Source organism: Argentina silus, assembly GCF_951799395.1.
Source record: "Argentina silus genome assembly, chromosome: 11".
Lineage (NCBI taxonomy): Eukaryota > Metazoa > Chordata > Actinopteri > Argentiniformes > Argentinidae > Argentina > Argentina silus.
In genome coordinates this window covers 17,754,606-17,770,774 of record NC_139665.1, presented here as the reverse complement: position 1 = coordinate 17,770,774, position 16,169 = coordinate 17,754,606, and the positions used below count along the sequence as shown (strand labels likewise).

Below are 16,169 nucleotides of genomic sequence, written 5' to 3'. Positions count from 1 at the left end.
GGCAAGATCTGCCCATTTTGGATATGCTGCTCCATACTCTCTCTCTCCTGGCCCAGCCTGAGACAACAGGGGTGATCAACCCCCAGCCCTCTAGGGCTATCTGGGATCTCCAGCCCTAGGGGTATCTATCTATGTGTCAGACGGTACCTCAGTACAAGCAGGGATTCTAGCTGCTTGTGAATGATTTCCTCCCTAGCTCTGTGTGTCATTGTGCTGTGTCAGCCCTGGGTCGTGTGGAGGTGAGGGAAGAGTTTGAAGCTGTTTTGTGAACATGCTCCAGAGGGGTAGAATTGAGTAATTGAGTTTGGCCTGTCTGCTTTGGTAATCAGCTCTGTCTGATAGGGTAGTTACTGATGGGTCATGCTAGGAAGGACAGCACTAGCTGTCTTGTCAGACCTCAGGCGCCAACGCATTATGTTCAGGGTTTCTGACCCTTTCACCTACCCTGATTGCGGTACCTACTGTATATTCTACTGGGAGTAAAATAAGATCGAGAGCTGCATTAGCCGTGTGTGTGTGTGCGCTGCCGTGGCAGGTTTACAGTCCTGTGGGGAGCTGTGAGTGTGTGTGTGTGTGACCTCTGACCTCTACATAGATTACTGTAAGTAGTGCCAAGGGACCACTTATAGAAGGACCCTCCGACAGTCAACCACTCACCCCGCCCCCCCCCCTCTCCCAACTGGGAGAGAAAGAGAGAGGGAGGGGAGAGTGGGATGGAGGGAAAAATAGAGGGGGTAGGGTGGAATTTGGAAGGGGAGGAATGAGAGATGACTAGAGGAGGAAGGGGAAGGAAGGAGAAATAGAGGGGTGGGGGATGGAAGGAAGGAAGGAAGGAGAGAGGAAGGTGAGGGAGGGGGTCTGTTGACACGATGAGATGAATGATGTGACAGGAGAAAGATAACTGCCCCCGTCTCACACACACACACACACACACACACACACACACACCCCGTCATGATCTTCTCTCTTTCTTTCATCCCCTTATTCACACCTATGTTATTCTCCTCGATAGATAGATAGATAGATAGATAGATAGAAAGAAACTGGATGGACAAGCTCCAACCCCCTCCACCAGTCCTGGCCCAGCCAACTGCTTTTTCTCTATGGGTCTGGGGTTGGTTAACATAGCTAACATTTCTCTTACTGTGTGTGTGTGTGTGTGTGTGTGTACGTTTGCCTGTGCGTGTGTGTGTGTGTGGGGGGGGGGGGGGGTCTAAAATTTCTCATGCAGACTGTATTAGGGGCCAGCTGGGTTGGCCGCTCCACACATGAGGCTGATTATGACTCAGTATTACATTACTGACATTCCTCCTGAGCTTCCTCTCCTCTCTCTCCCTCTCTCTCTCCCGCGTCTCTGTCAGGACTGGGCAGAATCGCTGAGCAATGCCCTTGCGTCTTTGTCTTCCCTCCCTCCACCCTCTCTCTCTCTCTCTCCTTCCCCCCCTCCATCTGTGAGCCCCCCTACCCCTGACACGTGACCTGTAGTTTCAGTAAGAACTAAGTAACCGTTCTTACTGAAAGACTTCATTTAACTACAAAACATCCAATGAGAACTCCTATCCTCATCTCCCTAAATCCCTGATAAACAGATTGGTGTAATGTTACACATGTGGCTCCATTCTTACACACTATCCTTGTATCTCACACACATCTGTTGAACGGAGGGAAGGCAGCTGGGGGGAGGGAGGAAGGGAAGGGGGGGATTGACTTTTTTTTTTTTCAGGGAGAAATTGAAACCGTGAGGCAGCTCGAAAATGTCAGTATATACGCGTGACTATGACCAGGTCTGTGCGTGTGTGCTTGAGTGTGTGATTGGCTTAGTAGTTTAAAAAAGAGAGAGAAAGAGAGAGAGAGAGAGACAAAGCCAGAGGAGCACAGGAAAGTGTTACTGTTACTTTTGGAAATGGGCCATCTGTAACGTTGTGTAACGTTGTGGAAATGCTGTGGGAATGCTTGGCTGTGGAGGCAGCAGCTGGTGAGCAGGAGGTAGAGTACGTGACAGGTAACAGCTCCTCACACACACACACACACACACACACACACACACACACACACACACACACTCACACTGGATAATCCACTGGAGAGGAGAGGAGGGGAGGGGAGGGGAGGGGAGAGGAGAGGAACGTTCACTCCTCTTACAGCTCAGCCTTTATCCTGCTCAGCACAAGAGGAAGAGGCAGGCTCTCCCTCTCTCTCTCTCTCTCTCTCTCTCTCCCTCTGTCCCTCCCTCCCTTGTTATTCCTCTACCTCTCTCTTGTGTTCTCCTTGCCTCTCTGTCCCTCCCTCTCTTCCTTACTCCCTCTCTTCTTTCCTCTCCCTCCCTCTCCCTCTCTCTCTCTCTCTCTCTCTCTCTCTCTCCCACTCTCCCTCTCTCTCTCTCCCTCTGTCTCACTGTATCACTGGGGAGAGTCTCAGTGTGAAAATGCCATTGTGCTCGCCAGACTGTTGCCTCTTTCAGGCTGTAGAGGTAAGTGCGTGTGTGTGCGTGTGTGTGCGTGTGCGTGTGCCTGTGTATGTGTGTGTGCAAGTGCGCCTGTGTGTGCATGCGTGCGTGCCTGAGTGCGTGCATGAGTGCGTGCATGTCCCCTGTGCGCATGTGTGTTATTGTAGCTTAAGAGATTTTCAAACTTTCTTAAGCAACTGCGAGTTGCAGGAATACTTTTTCTCTTCTTTTTTTTTGCACAAGCATAAGCAGGTAAGGCTTGTCCTGGCAGAGAGAGGGGAGACGCAGAGGGAGCTATGGCGTCGTTTCTTGTTTAGTGGAGTTGTACGTCGCTGCGGTCGCGGTTGTTGTTTTGCGATGCCTGATTCTGTGTTTGCTTCAGCGTCGTGTCTTGTTTTGTTGTCAGTCTCAGCGGCTCAGACATTATTTTAGTTTTTGTTGTGAAGTTCGTTGCAATGCGTTCTGGTGGAGTTGTGTGTAGCCGTTTCCTGCCATGGATGGAGGATGTTTGATGTCATGATACATACACACACACACACGCACACACACACACACACACACACAAACCCTGGCACGACAGCGTAGAGGATAATGAAAAACGAGATCCAAAAGATAATCTCTTTTGTCAGGCTTGTGAGTGTGTGTGTGTGTGTGTGTGTGTGTGTTTGTACATTTTGCCTTTGTGCCTTAAGCGTATTTTTCTGTGTGTACAGTATGTATGATCAGGAGTGTGTATGAGAATGCGGTGCAGTGGAACGGTTGTTTGTAGAGGAGGAGAAAAGCAGGGTTACTGGATATTGAGAACATTTTTAGTACACACACACACACACACACACACACACACAAATGTAAAGCCAAGCCTTGACTACATGCCATATGCCACTTGACTTGACACATATGCTACTTGACTATATGCCAATTAAAAGAAAGCTGCTCTCCCAGTCTTTATCCAGACATTATTCAGACCTTTAGATAGGTGTAGACAGAACATGTAAAGACCACTCTTTGAAGCATCTGATAGATGTTGATTGGATGGTTAAAGGGTTATAGCAATAAAAGAAAAAAACTTGTTAAGACACATTTAATAGTGCGCATCCTTTTCTCCTTTGTGTCTAGAACTGGATACTTACAATGAGGTTGTTTATGTGTGTGGGTTCTATGAGATATGGGTGTCATTCTATGGCACTGTGTGTGTGTGTGTGTGTGTGTGTGTGTGTGTGTGTGTGTGTGTGTGTGTGTGTGTGTGTGTGTGTGTGTGTATCAGATGTACAGTGTGTGTGTGTTAGTCATAGCCTGCATATATATATAGTCTAGTAGTTATAATCTAGTGAATGTGTGTTTTTCCCCTAATTCTCTGCGATCTTGTAAAATGACCCTGGGAATGGTCAGAATGTCCATCATTTCAAAGTCAACTTTATTGATACCCACATATAGTAGAATGCATCTGAAAGCCATGGGCATGACAAAGGGCCAAGTTGCTTAAGTAACATAATACCCATCATCTGTGCTCCTGTCTTCTGATTGGTTCTCTGGAACATTGGGTCCTATTCAGTCAAACTCACCCAAACTCATCCCATGTTTTGTCCAAAACATCCTCTTTGTTATTGTTCTGCAACAATGCATGTTTGCATTTGAGATCTTTGGGATGAATTATCAAATTCTAAACTGTCTGGTTCTCACTATGTCGACGATGTTAACCCCCTTTTTTTTTTTTGTTCTCTCTTTCTCAAGAGAGTGAGAAATGTGTTCATTGAGGATGTTAACTCTGTGTTCTCTCTCTGTCCTCCAGGAGAGAAGGTGTTTTAACCCCTGTCTGTCTGTCTGTCTGTCTGTCTGTGTTCTCAGATCGTGAAGGTGTGGAGTGAGGATGGAGCTGGGAAGGTGGTGGAGATCCCTGCTGATATGACAGCCCGAGATATGTGTCAGCTCCTGGTCTACAAGAGCCACTGTCTGGACGACAACTGCTGGACACTGGTGGAGCACCACCCACTCCTCGGCCTGGGTTAGTGGGGGAGGGGTGTGTGTGCGTGTGTGCGTGTGTGTGTGTGTGCGTGCATGCGTGCGTGCGTGCGTGCGTGTGGGTGCCTCACTTCAAGCATTTGAAAGAGGTATGTTCTATGTCTTTCCACCTCCTTAAGTGTTCTTTTTACTGGTTTTGTACAGTTGGTCTTTGTCCTGCACTTGGTCAAGGCTTTCCTATTTGCAGTCCTATTTGAGGGTGAAAGGATTGTTTTGTGCTGGCTAGTTTATCGCAGTCTCTGGAAAAAGTGGACTGGAGAGATGGAATGTGAGATGAGGAGAGAAAGGGAGGGAGAGAGAGAGGGAGGGAGGCAGAGGGGGAAGGGTGGAGAGGCTGGGTGTTAGCGGCATGCCAGAGCGACAATCACCCAATCACAGAGCTCCATCGGTCGAGCCCCCAGACTTCTCAACCAATCAGCTCATCCCCTATGTTTCCACCGACAATTCCCCTGCTAGAAGCCAGGACAGAGAGACACACACACACACACACATGTACGTGTGTGCACACCAGTGTGTGTCTGTGTGTTAATGCAGAGCTGGAACATCATGTCACTATCTGTCTCTAATCATCTCAGACTCACATCTCGTGACCTCAACTTCGAGATCAGAAAAGAACACTCACACACGCACACACACACACACAAACACAGTGCTAGTTCAGCACTAGTCTCGGGATGTTGTGAGAACATTGTGGTTCCATATGCTCTCTGGTTCCATGTACTTATGTGGTTTATTCTGTGTTCATGGTGCGGCTGCTAAGTGCAATCAAGCTAAATACATGACATCATCCCACTGCAATGCCCAGTCCTGCTGTCCTCTCTTTTCCCCTCCTTCCCCTCCCTCTCTCCCTCTCTCCCTCCCTCCTCTCCCCCTCTTTTGCTTTATCTTTCCCTCTTTCTGCCCTGCCCCTCACCTCTTCCTCCCCAGTGTCTCCCTCTCCATCTACCCCCTTCTCTCTCTCTCTCTCTCTCTCTCTCTCTCTCTCTCTCTTTCCATCTGTCCCCCTTCTCTCTCTCCCTCTCCATCTACCCCCTTCTCTCTCTCTCTCTCCATCTACCCCCTTTCTTTCTCTCCCTCTCCATCTACCCCCCATATCTCTCTCTCTCCCCCCTTGCATACACACAAACTAAAAATAATTCAAAAAGAATAAATAAACAATGGTCTCTCTCTCTCTCTCCTCCTCCTCTCCCTCCCTCCCTGTAGAGAGGTGTCTGGAGGACCATGAGTTGGTGGTTCAGGTGCAGGCTACGATGACCAGTGAGAGTAAATTCCTCTTCAGGAAGAACTATGCCAAATATGAGTTCTTCAGAAACCCCCTGGTGAGTCCCCTGCACTTTTCTGTTCTCTGAAAGGCCCTGTCAGGTCCTATTAGTCAGATACACACACGCGCGCACACACACACACACGCACACAACAGTGAACCATGAGTTCTACTATTGGCTTAGCTCTGTTTGAGCGTAGCTTCAAGGGGCTTTAGCACCACAAGGGTCTTTGCTCATTGCTACATTAGTGTTAGCTTCAAGCATGCACATATACAGTAAGTGGCTTATTGTAGCGTAGCATTTGCTGTTTGAGCTGTAGCTGTTGTTAGCGTCCTGTTGCGCCGTCGTGGAGGTCATGTGCTGGCAGCAGTGTGGGTCCTGTCCCGTTTTGCTGAGGAGATTTAGGGTATGTGAGAGCGAGGGAGTGACCTCAGCACTGTGGTAATGAGCCCAGTAAAACGCTGGAGTACTCTGCCGATCCTGTCAATCACACTAAGAGTACCGTTGTGCCCCGTGCTAGCGCTGGCTAAGGGGATTACGTCAGCGGGTGAGATCATACCCTGGAGCGTGTTCTCTCTCTCTCTCTCTCTCTCATCTCTCCGCATCCTTGTACTCATCTCACATACAAGCAAATGCACATATGGGAACATTCTTGCTCACAGACATGCAGTTCTGTACAATATCTGCGGGCGTTTGCATCTCTCACAAACACAAACTGACATGTATGTGGAAACAAACCTAGAGTCACAGTATCATTTGGTTTTGTTGTTGCCTTGATCATATACTGACTGTTCCTCTTCCTCCTTCGCTCTGGTTTCTCTCCAGAACTTCTTTCCGGAGCAGATGGTGGCTTGGTGTCAGGAGTCCAACGGTTACATCCCTCAGTCACAGCTCTTACAGGTGGGTACTGATGATTTACACAACACACTCACTCACTCACTCATTCACTCACACACCAAAGTCCTGAATCATTCCCGGATGCCTGTGCTCTCTCGATATTCCAGAACTTTCTGAACTCCAGCAGCTGTCCTGAGATCCAGGGTTTCTTCTACATGAAGGAGTCTGGCCGCAAGTCCTGGAAGAAGCTCTACATGTTCCTGAGACGCTCCGGCCTCTACTATTCCACTAAAGGAACCTCCAAGGTGAGAAGATCACTTGTTCTTTGTTATCATCATCATCATCATATTATTATTATTATTATCCTCTATGTTAGTCAGTTTTAAAGATAACCCCTAACCCCTCTGTCTTTACCCCCCCCCCCCCTCTCTCTCGCTCTCTCTCTCGCTCGCTTTCTCTCTCTCTCTCTCTCTCTCTCGCTCACTCGCTCACTCGCTCGCTCTCTCTCTCTCTCTCTTCTCCTCCTCCTCCTCCTCCTCCTCCTCCTCCTCCTTCTCTAGGAGCCGAGGCATCTGCAGTTTTTGTCTGACCTGGAGGACAGCGGTGCGTTCACTGTGATCACAGGCAGGAAGGTCCACAACGCCCCCACAGACTACCAGTTCTGCATTAAGGTTAGACACATGGGGATCTACAGACATAGCACACCTATACACATACTGTACACACACACACACACACACACACACACACACACACACACACACACACACACACACACACACACACACATTATTTAAAAATACTAAGGAGTCAAGATGTCTGCCATACACACACACACACACACACACACTAGATTACAGAGATCAGAGTGTAATGTCATGCTTTAAGATTTAGACTGTGACGGTTGTACTAGGGGAGGGGTGTACTCTGTGAAAGGCACTGGTTGTTCAGCTAGGACACCAGGCAAACAGAACAGCACCATTTGCATTCCCATTGGCATTCCCAGATAGTCTCCAGGCAGCACATCATGTCATTGTCACTATGACGTCTAATTGAGAGGCTGACCTTAATGGCTGATTGGCTGGTTGTTTGTTTGACAGACCAGTAAGGCTTTCTGATTGGCTGATTTGTTTGTTTGACAGCCCAGTATGGCTTTGTGATTGGCTGATTGTTTGATTGACAGCCCAGTAAGGTGAGGAGTGAGTGTAAGGAGCTGAGGATGCTGTGTGCTGAGGATGAACAGAGCCGGACCTGCTGGCTGACAGCATTCAGACTCCTGAAGGTACGCTACCCGGTACTACACACACTCACTACTACACACACACACTACTACACACACTCAGGACCTAAAGAGCACTACTATCAATGTTTACTTGAAGAGGGACCATAATGACATCAGAAACATACACAACACAGCACTAACACAGACAAACACAAACTCGCTCTAAAAGGTACTGTACCGCGTCTCTCCAAACACAGCTAAAACATTGACATCATTGTTTGTGTGCAGTGCCCTGCATGTTGTATATCTCAGGGGACACTACATGTTGTTGTATTCTGTTCTGTGTTTACAGTATGGGATTTTACTATATCAAAACTACAAGGTTCCTCAACAAAGGAAATCGCCCCTCTCACACTTCTCTACACCTGTGGTAAGAATGAAATGTCTTGCCATTTTTTTATTTTTTTTATGTTTTTTATTTTTCTTTATTTTATTTTTTACAAATCCTCCCCTGACTTCCACTATACTATCAGTGTGTAATCCCTTGGTCCTCGACAGCCTCCACATCTGCTGGTCTTCCTTCTTTCCCTCCAATCAGAAACTCTCTGAGCGATCAGTGATGTACATGGACCATCTCTTCTCTGGGAGGTGCTTTGAGAAGCAGCAGCCATCTTGGCTCTCCCTAGGACCACAGTTGCTTAGCGCTGCCCTAGTTTAATACCAATGCACTGTAACCGGGAACAGACAAGCTTGTGTTGCTGCACTTGCATTTTGCACGAGTAGGATTTGTTAGTGTTGCTGAAATGAAAGACCAATCAAGTGACCATTGTTGTAAGTTGTACAGCTGTTCATGTTGAGGTGTTGTAAGCATCTTTAACAATGTCCCAGGCTGGTTCTGCTTAGGCTTACACTAAAGATTAAGGTTAAGGGTGGGTAGTACTGTATAAAGCAATCAATGCTCTATAGCCAAAAGAACATCCTACACTCAAAAACCTTATCCAGGTTTTCACATTTGCATAATACTCTATTGCTGCTTTGTCTCATTTAGTGAAAACAGTTTCGAAGCAGAAGTTGGTCACTTTACACATAGCATCAGAGTAAGAGTGTGATAAGCTCCTTGGGACTCTAAAGCTCATAGGATCATATTACCAACAGGATCCGATGTGCTCGGCGTGACACTGCTGAACATGGGAGTTAAAAGGAATTACAGGTTTTCAGCTCAGCTGGCTACTGTGGTCAGGTTGCGGCTGTCTGTTAGATGATGTGATGACAACCCTGACGAGATGGCTCCTGGGGTACATACAAATAGAAATAAGGAAAAGATGTGGTCGACTCTGAACAAAAGTTCGGTTTTGATTTAAAGTGTCTTTGGGTGCTGTAAAGCCCAGGGTTGATCCCATAAGTAGATCATACGGCCAGCACTCTCAAATGGAACAATAAATGATGGTTTAATGCATAGTCAGCATAGTCACTGTGGACGGCTTGGAAGCCTTGAGGTAATACATTATTTAAAAAATGATTAGATGAATAAATTGGCCGTATTACGGTATTTACCAATTGTACATAGAAATAGAGCATACACAACCACATTGTGCTGAGGCTGGTCAAATCAATAAACGACATGACCTTCAACCTGGAAGGCTGTTCGCTACAGTATGTGTTCATACAGGTCATGGTCTATGACCGCTATCAAGCTGATGAAAACCTAGCATGGCTATAATGTATCTGCCTACATGTAGAGAATGAATTCCCTTCAGGGGGTGGTAACACTGTGGCTGTTTGCAGTCTGTCTTGGTTTGTTTGACCTTTTGACCTCTGTCCCCTTTCCCTGCAGCGGAGCGTGTCTGAGAACTCTCTGGTGGCCATGGACTTCTCTGGGAGGACGGGCCGTGTCATCGAGAACCCTGTAGAGGCCCAGAGCGCTGCTGTGGAGGAGGGGCAGACCTGGAGGGTGAGAAGGGGGAGGAGAGAAGGTGGAGGGAGGAAGGGGGTGTGGGGCCTGGTTTGATTTAGAGCAAACGTGAACTTAATCTCACACTCTGGTCTGGGAGTTTCCTGTTATCTCAAGTCTTGCATTGTTTGTTTGCCCTGTCGTCCATCTCCCCATCAGAAACGGAGTCAGCGTATGAATGTCCTGGGCAGCCCCAGCCCCCTGCACCCCTCTACTCTCAGCACAGGTACCCCTCAGACCCCAATGACCTTAAAGCAGGGGTCCCTAGCCCCCCTGGTCCTGGAGAGCTGTGCGGGTGTGCAGGCTTGTGTTTCAACTTTGCACTAACACACACACATGATTCAACTAAGCCACTAGTCATCCATACATAGTTATCTGAATCAGGTGTGTTCGTGCTGGGTTGGAACCTGTAGATCTCCAGGGCCAGGGTTAGTGACCACTGCATTAGAGTTGTCTCTCAATGCTGTACAGTACATGCATCCTGAGACATGGTCTTATTGTTGTTGTGTTTGTTGTTGTTGTGTCTTTCAGTGATCCACAGAACACAGTTGTGGTTCCATGGTCGCATCATGAGGGAGGAGTCCCACAAAATGATCATGCAACAAGGCCAAGTCGATGGGTAAGGACTCATCATCCATCCATTCCTTCATTCATTCATTTATTCATTCAGTCATTCATCCATCTACTCCTTCATCCATCCATCCATTTCTTAATTAATCCATTCCTTTCTCCATCCATACATCCATTCCTTCATCCATGCATCCATTCCTTTATCCATCCATCCATTCATGAATGTCCCTCTAACCCCACTCCATCATCATCTCTAGTACCATACAGTAGAAGTGACACTTTTCTCTGTTTTTCCATGGCAGGTTGTTCCTGTTGCGGGACAGTCAGAGTAACCCCAAGGCCTTTGTCCTCACCCTGTGCCATCACCAGAAGATCAAACACTTCCAGATCCTTCCGGTCAGTCAGTCACACTGTGTTCTAGAGAACCTGAGGTCACTGTTGAGGAAAAGAAAAGCTGTGGAAAAAAGTTCTAGGAATAAATGTGATGGATAGATTGATTGTTCTATGCTGGTATATATGTCCTATGCTGTGGCATCTTTAATGGTACATGATGACACCTCTCACCTCTCTTCTACCTTTGACAACATACTGTGGTTATGTGTATTCCACTTCTCTGCTGGTATATTTCCTATGCATCTGGAATGGTATATTATAACTAGCCTACTCCTTCCCTTCCCTGTGTGTGTGTGCAGTGTGAGGAGGACGGTCAGATGTTCTTCAGCCTTGATGACGGCGCCACCAAGTTCACAGACCTGATCCACCTGGTGGAGTTCTACCAGCTCAACAGAGGAGTGCTGCCCTGCAAGCTCAAACACACCTGCACCGCCGTGGCCTTGTGACCCTTCACCCCCTGATCCCTGGCCCCACCTCAACCCCCCCCACCGCCGCCCCCCCCCCCCCCCCCCCCCCCCCCCCCCCCGCTGATACAGAAACACACCAGGACACATAGACCGAAACGCAAAGCCTGTGGTGAACAGGAGTGGGGTTTTTTTTTTGTGGATCTCCGTGGATCCCTGTCTCCTCTTCCTCACTCGACTTCCTCATTGATCATCAGGGATGGAAGCTCTGGGATCTGATCGATCACAACGATTGATGAGTCGAAACAACCTGTGCAGTCCAGCCTGGATAAGCTGACCTGATCTCCTAGCAAGCTTGATGTTGCCTGAGGGCTCTCTGCCCTGTCCTTGACTCAACAACACATTTCATTTCCCCTCACACTATCTCAGAGATGATGTTTTATACAGGACCACGATGGACCAGGACCACGATGAAGAGAAGAGAAACACGCAAGCTCTCAAACAAACAAACAAAACAACAACAACAACAGCAATCGTGACAGTGGCAGGGCAGAGGAATGTTTGTCGGGAGTAGCATGCCAGCTTCTCCTGCAGAGTTGATTACTTGATTGACGTTGTAATGCTGTTTTATTCAATGCAGAACTATTTTTGCACTCCCGAGCGGACATTGGACGGCTCTCCTCTCGTGCTGAATGAAGCTGAACGTTCTTCATCCTCCTCTTCTTTCCTCTCCTCCTCTGGCCTCATCCCTCCGTCCTTGGGAAAGCCTGCGTGAGAATTCCCTGACCTCTGATAGGATTATGGGAGATGGGACTGATAAGTCACGGCTAATCGTGATGTCCGTTCAGAAAAAAGGTTTATGGAACGCCATCTGCATCCTCCATGTGCCTGTACCTTACCTGCTTGATCCGATCAGTACACATGGAAAACCCAAGAGCATTCCCTTGTAATCAGCCAGAACGTTCCAAAACTTGAGAGCGGGATAGAAAGGAGTGTATAATCTCAACACAGATTCCTTCAAATCTTGTTTCAAGCAACCCTGTCACTTTGGACACTCTTGAGGTGTTCATTTAGCTGTGTCACAGTCAGTCTAGTTGTGTATGAATGTTATTCAGTATTCCTAAAGTCTGTATAAACTCACCGCTTGCACATTGATGATGCTGTTATGTTCCTGGCATGTGACTTGCACAAGGGCTGGAGTTGGGCGTGCGAATCTCCTGATTTGGCCCAGAGTGAATATTGACCACTGTTCCCACACCAGGCACTTACATCATCAAGACAAATCAGACACAACCAACAAAAGCACTCCTAGACCTTTTTATTGTATTTATGTTGATTCAAATAATGACTTGAAATGTAGTTGACCATGCAACAGACGACCATGGAAGTTGACCATGCAAACAGATGCAGTCAAATGAGTTGTCCATGCCTTAAGTGAAAAATGGTGAGCCTTGTGTAATGAAATCAAAGCTGTATTATGATAATGCGCATGATAACGTATTTCAGATAGGAGGATGGATTATATTCCAGAGTCCCCGTACTCCACTCCCCCCCCCCCCCTTTAGAATGTCTCCCCCCCTCCCCCCCAAGGCTGAACCATGTTGCCTATAGCTGACGAGTACCAGTGGTCATCTCCTTGTCGTCATGCCCTCTGATCTGCCCCCTGAGTGAGCAGGAGACCAGGATAGGAAAGGAGATGAGGGAATGTAAAAGTATAGGGATCCAGCCTGTCCCCTGTCCTATCCTGATGGCGTGTGACTCCAGAGCTTCTGGCCAGGCAAGTGTGTGACATGATCCCCCCCCCCCCCCCCCGCTAAATAGGGTTAGCACCGGGTTACCGGGCACCTGGCCAGACTAGCTCTCTCTAAGCAACGTCACAGTCACATATCACTGACACTACCAGTCAACCAATCACATACTTCACCTGACTCACCAGTGCCGTGCTCAACCAACCAGGTCTTAGTCAGCCAGGGCAAAACTCCCCAGGGATTGGATAAAGCTTGAACCCCCCCCAAAGTCCCACCTGTGTATATCCCTCCCCCCCCCAAATCCAGCCTGTAAGCTATAGCCCTGTGATGAATGTGTGATGCTAGACTGTTATTCACTATTCAGGATCACTATATGGCAGGGGTGCACAACTCTGCTGGTTTTCATTCTTGCCTTTTAATCAGAGACTGGTTTAGAGTCTCTCTCTCTCTCTCTCTCTCTCTCTCCCCCTCTCCCTCTCTCTCTCTCTCACTATTCTCTGCTTCTAATCACTGTGCTATAATGCAATCATACACAGAAGTCCAACCATATGGATATACAGTATATATCTATTTTTAAGTATGTGAACTATGGAAAAGATGTAGATCTAACACTGTATCTAGGTCAAAGATCACTATGTATGGGGTGTTATGCTTTTGCTCATAACACTGTTTCAAATGAAGAAGAATTGATTTCATGATTTGATTGTGTGTATATTGAGTCTATTGTATGTCTCTCTTTTGTTTGTCACAAAATGACCTTTTATATTGAAAAAGAATATACCACAATATATACAGTATTACACTAAGCTGATTTTAGCTATCAAACTGGACTTACGGCATGCGCCTCAACCAAGAATTTAGAGTGTGAACTATGTATAAGCTGACTGAATTGTCTGGAGATTGTCTATGTAAGGTTCTTTTCCTATCAATCTGATTGGATGATTCAAATCATTCCTATTCAGTTTGGGGTAAACTATCAGTTAGGTTACTTCTCTCTCTCTCCCTCTCCCTCTGCCTCTCTCTCTCTCTCTCTTAAAGTCAGAGTGCATCCATCCCTGGGCATTTAACTGGTCCTGACGGTATGCAGGGGTGCTGGCCTTATGTTCCAGCCCAGCACTAACACTGATTCAGCGAACCAACTAATCATCAATACCTTGTAGGGCCTATTCACTGTGGTGACAGTGGTTCATTCAGTAAGGGGATGAGGGCACTTCAAACAAGGCCTACTACACATATCTACATACAGTAGTGCAATAGAAGCTCATGGGTGAAAGACAGCACTCATGCAATACCTACCATTAAGTGTTGGTGTTGTGCTCATTTTTCTAGACTTTTTTTCTGTTATATAAAAAAGCCTAATGTTGCAGCAAGGTGCCTATTGTCTCTGAACTACCACACAGTATATGTCCAGCCTGCATCAAGGCCTTCGTAACTCTCCATCCTCTTCTTTTACTATCACTGTTGACTATACTGGGACTTTACCATACAGGAATGAATCCTAACTTGATGTACAAACATAGAAGTCAAACTGTCTCACAAGTCTCCCATTGCCATGGTTGATGCATGATTTTTACGCAAAACGAGTTTGGGGTGCAATCTGTGCATTTCTCAAGTTAGGATTCAGATCTGCTTAAGTAGTTTATTATAAGACAAAAAAAACACTTCAGGGAATGCAAAAGAATACATGAACCTTTTATCCATTTTTGAGAGACAACCCCTGTATTCATAGTGTGCTTTGCTTCATTCTGTAAATGTCTTAATGGCTTATGAATCTCCATTGTATCCTGTTCAGGTATTTTGTACAAATAAGGGACTGATATATTCTCTGTTTATTGGAAATTAGAATAAAAGACGACATTGCTACAAACCAAACGGCTGCCTTGGTAATCCATATGATGCTATAGATTGTAATTATCCTTCATTCTGATGGAAGTGTGTGGTCACTGGGAAGGTGTGTATGGTCACGAGGCTTATTCACTAATCGCTGTCTCTCAGAGTCACAGGATCGTGGCGTTCTCCCACAGGGAGAAGTGACATTGGTCCTCCAGTTTGGCACGGTTGGATTAGGTTTGTCAGAGCAAGGTGGAATCATTTGGATTGTTCCAGAGATTGGCTAATGTGAATGGATGACGGAGCGACGATGTGGCCATAGCTCACCTAACCCAACGCAGACTGGGCCTATGCTGCCATCACTGGTCTATGTTTGATATGCGGCTGCAGGTGCTTATCATCCTAGACCACTTACACCAGCCCCACATTACTTGCTTGTGAGCACAAACGAGCCCATTTTTGTGTGTCCACATTATAAGTGATCAGGACAGACAAGTGAAAATACACACATGGGGGTGGTTTCCCAGATTTTCCATTGAAAATGTTATTTAAAGGCTTACACCCACCCAGACTACATGTGTGGCATGCGCAAGCTTTGTAAAAATAATTAAAGTTTACATTTTCTTGCGCTAAATTAGGAACTGTTTCTATTTGAGATGCCCCGTGCCAAGTGAACCTTTGGAAATCCTGCAATCATGCAATCATCTTACATGTTGTATCCATAAAAAACACGTGTCAAACGCATTGCATATCTGGTGGACACCAGATGTTAATGTACAATTCTATGTAAATCCATCACAAGGTGGCACTAGTGACAGTGATTGTTCTATTTGAAAAAAATAATATCCAGCTCTCTGATTGGCTATAATATCGAGCCCTCTGATTGGCTGTAATTTTGAGCCCTCTGATAGGCTGTAATTTTGAGACCTCTGATTGACTGTAATATCCAGCACTGATTAGCTGTTAAGGTGCTGTAGAATGAGGGATGTGGGAAGCAAAGTTGGTGAAAGAGAGAGAGATTGAGATAGAGAGACACTCTAACACAGAGGGACAGAGAAGAAAAAGAAAATAATACAAAATATGGTAATGTCTTTCTTTTCTTTTGTCTGTGGTCTTCAGGTTTAAGTCAACAGTCATCTCCCAACAGTAAGATTGTTTTTTGGTTGAGCGATACAGTATCAATGGCCCTAAAACCCATAGGTAGGTACAGTTCTATTCCTAGAGGGCCACAATGACTTTATTAATTGTTCTTGGTACTTACTTGGTCAATTAATTCTCTGATTGGCCAGAATGTCCACTCATCAGGTGCATCTGATCACTGATTGGAGGATGAATACCTGTAGACACGGCAACTCTCAAGAACCAGAGAGATAGGGATGGTGCCATCTGTCACCACAACTCATAAACTGATCAGAAAAATAATGTTTGTCTGACACACTCCTAAATAAATGATGCAATCACATAAAACATACAGTATCAGCAGGGGG

The 16,169-nt window shown here is 46.4% G+C and overlaps 1 protein-coding gene across 1 annotated transcript in view; it reads left to right on the top strand.

The window, feature by feature from the left end:
- Window positions 1-11,169, top strand: part of LOC310811837 (growth factor receptor-bound protein 10-like) — a 27,175-nt gene extending 16,006 nt beyond the window's left edge. Inside the window, exons 6-17 of the mRNA XM_083680153.1 lie at window positions 4,292-4,448; window positions 5,669-5,784; window positions 6,553-6,627; window positions 6,732-6,869; window positions 7,125-7,235; window positions 7,748-7,846; window positions 8,139-8,216; window positions 9,621-9,737; window positions 9,897-9,963; window positions 10,269-10,356; window positions 10,610-10,703; window positions 11,000-11,169. Of these exons, the coding sequence (XP_083536279.1) occupies window positions 4,292-4,448; window positions 5,669-5,784; window positions 6,553-6,627; window positions 6,732-6,869; window positions 7,125-7,235; window positions 7,748-7,846; window positions 8,139-8,216; window positions 9,621-9,737; window positions 9,897-9,963; window positions 10,269-10,356; window positions 10,610-10,703; window positions 11,000-11,146 (1,287 nt within the window). The 3' untranslated portion in view covers window positions 11,147-11,169. The remainder of the gene's footprint in view (window positions 1-4,291; window positions 4,449-5,668; window positions 5,785-6,552; window positions 6,628-6,731; window positions 6,870-7,124; window positions 7,236-7,747; window positions 7,847-8,138; window positions 8,217-9,620; window positions 9,738-9,896; window positions 9,964-10,268; window positions 10,357-10,609; window positions 10,704-10,999) is intronic.
- The last annotated feature ends 5,000 nt before the right edge of the window (window positions 11,170-16,169 follow it).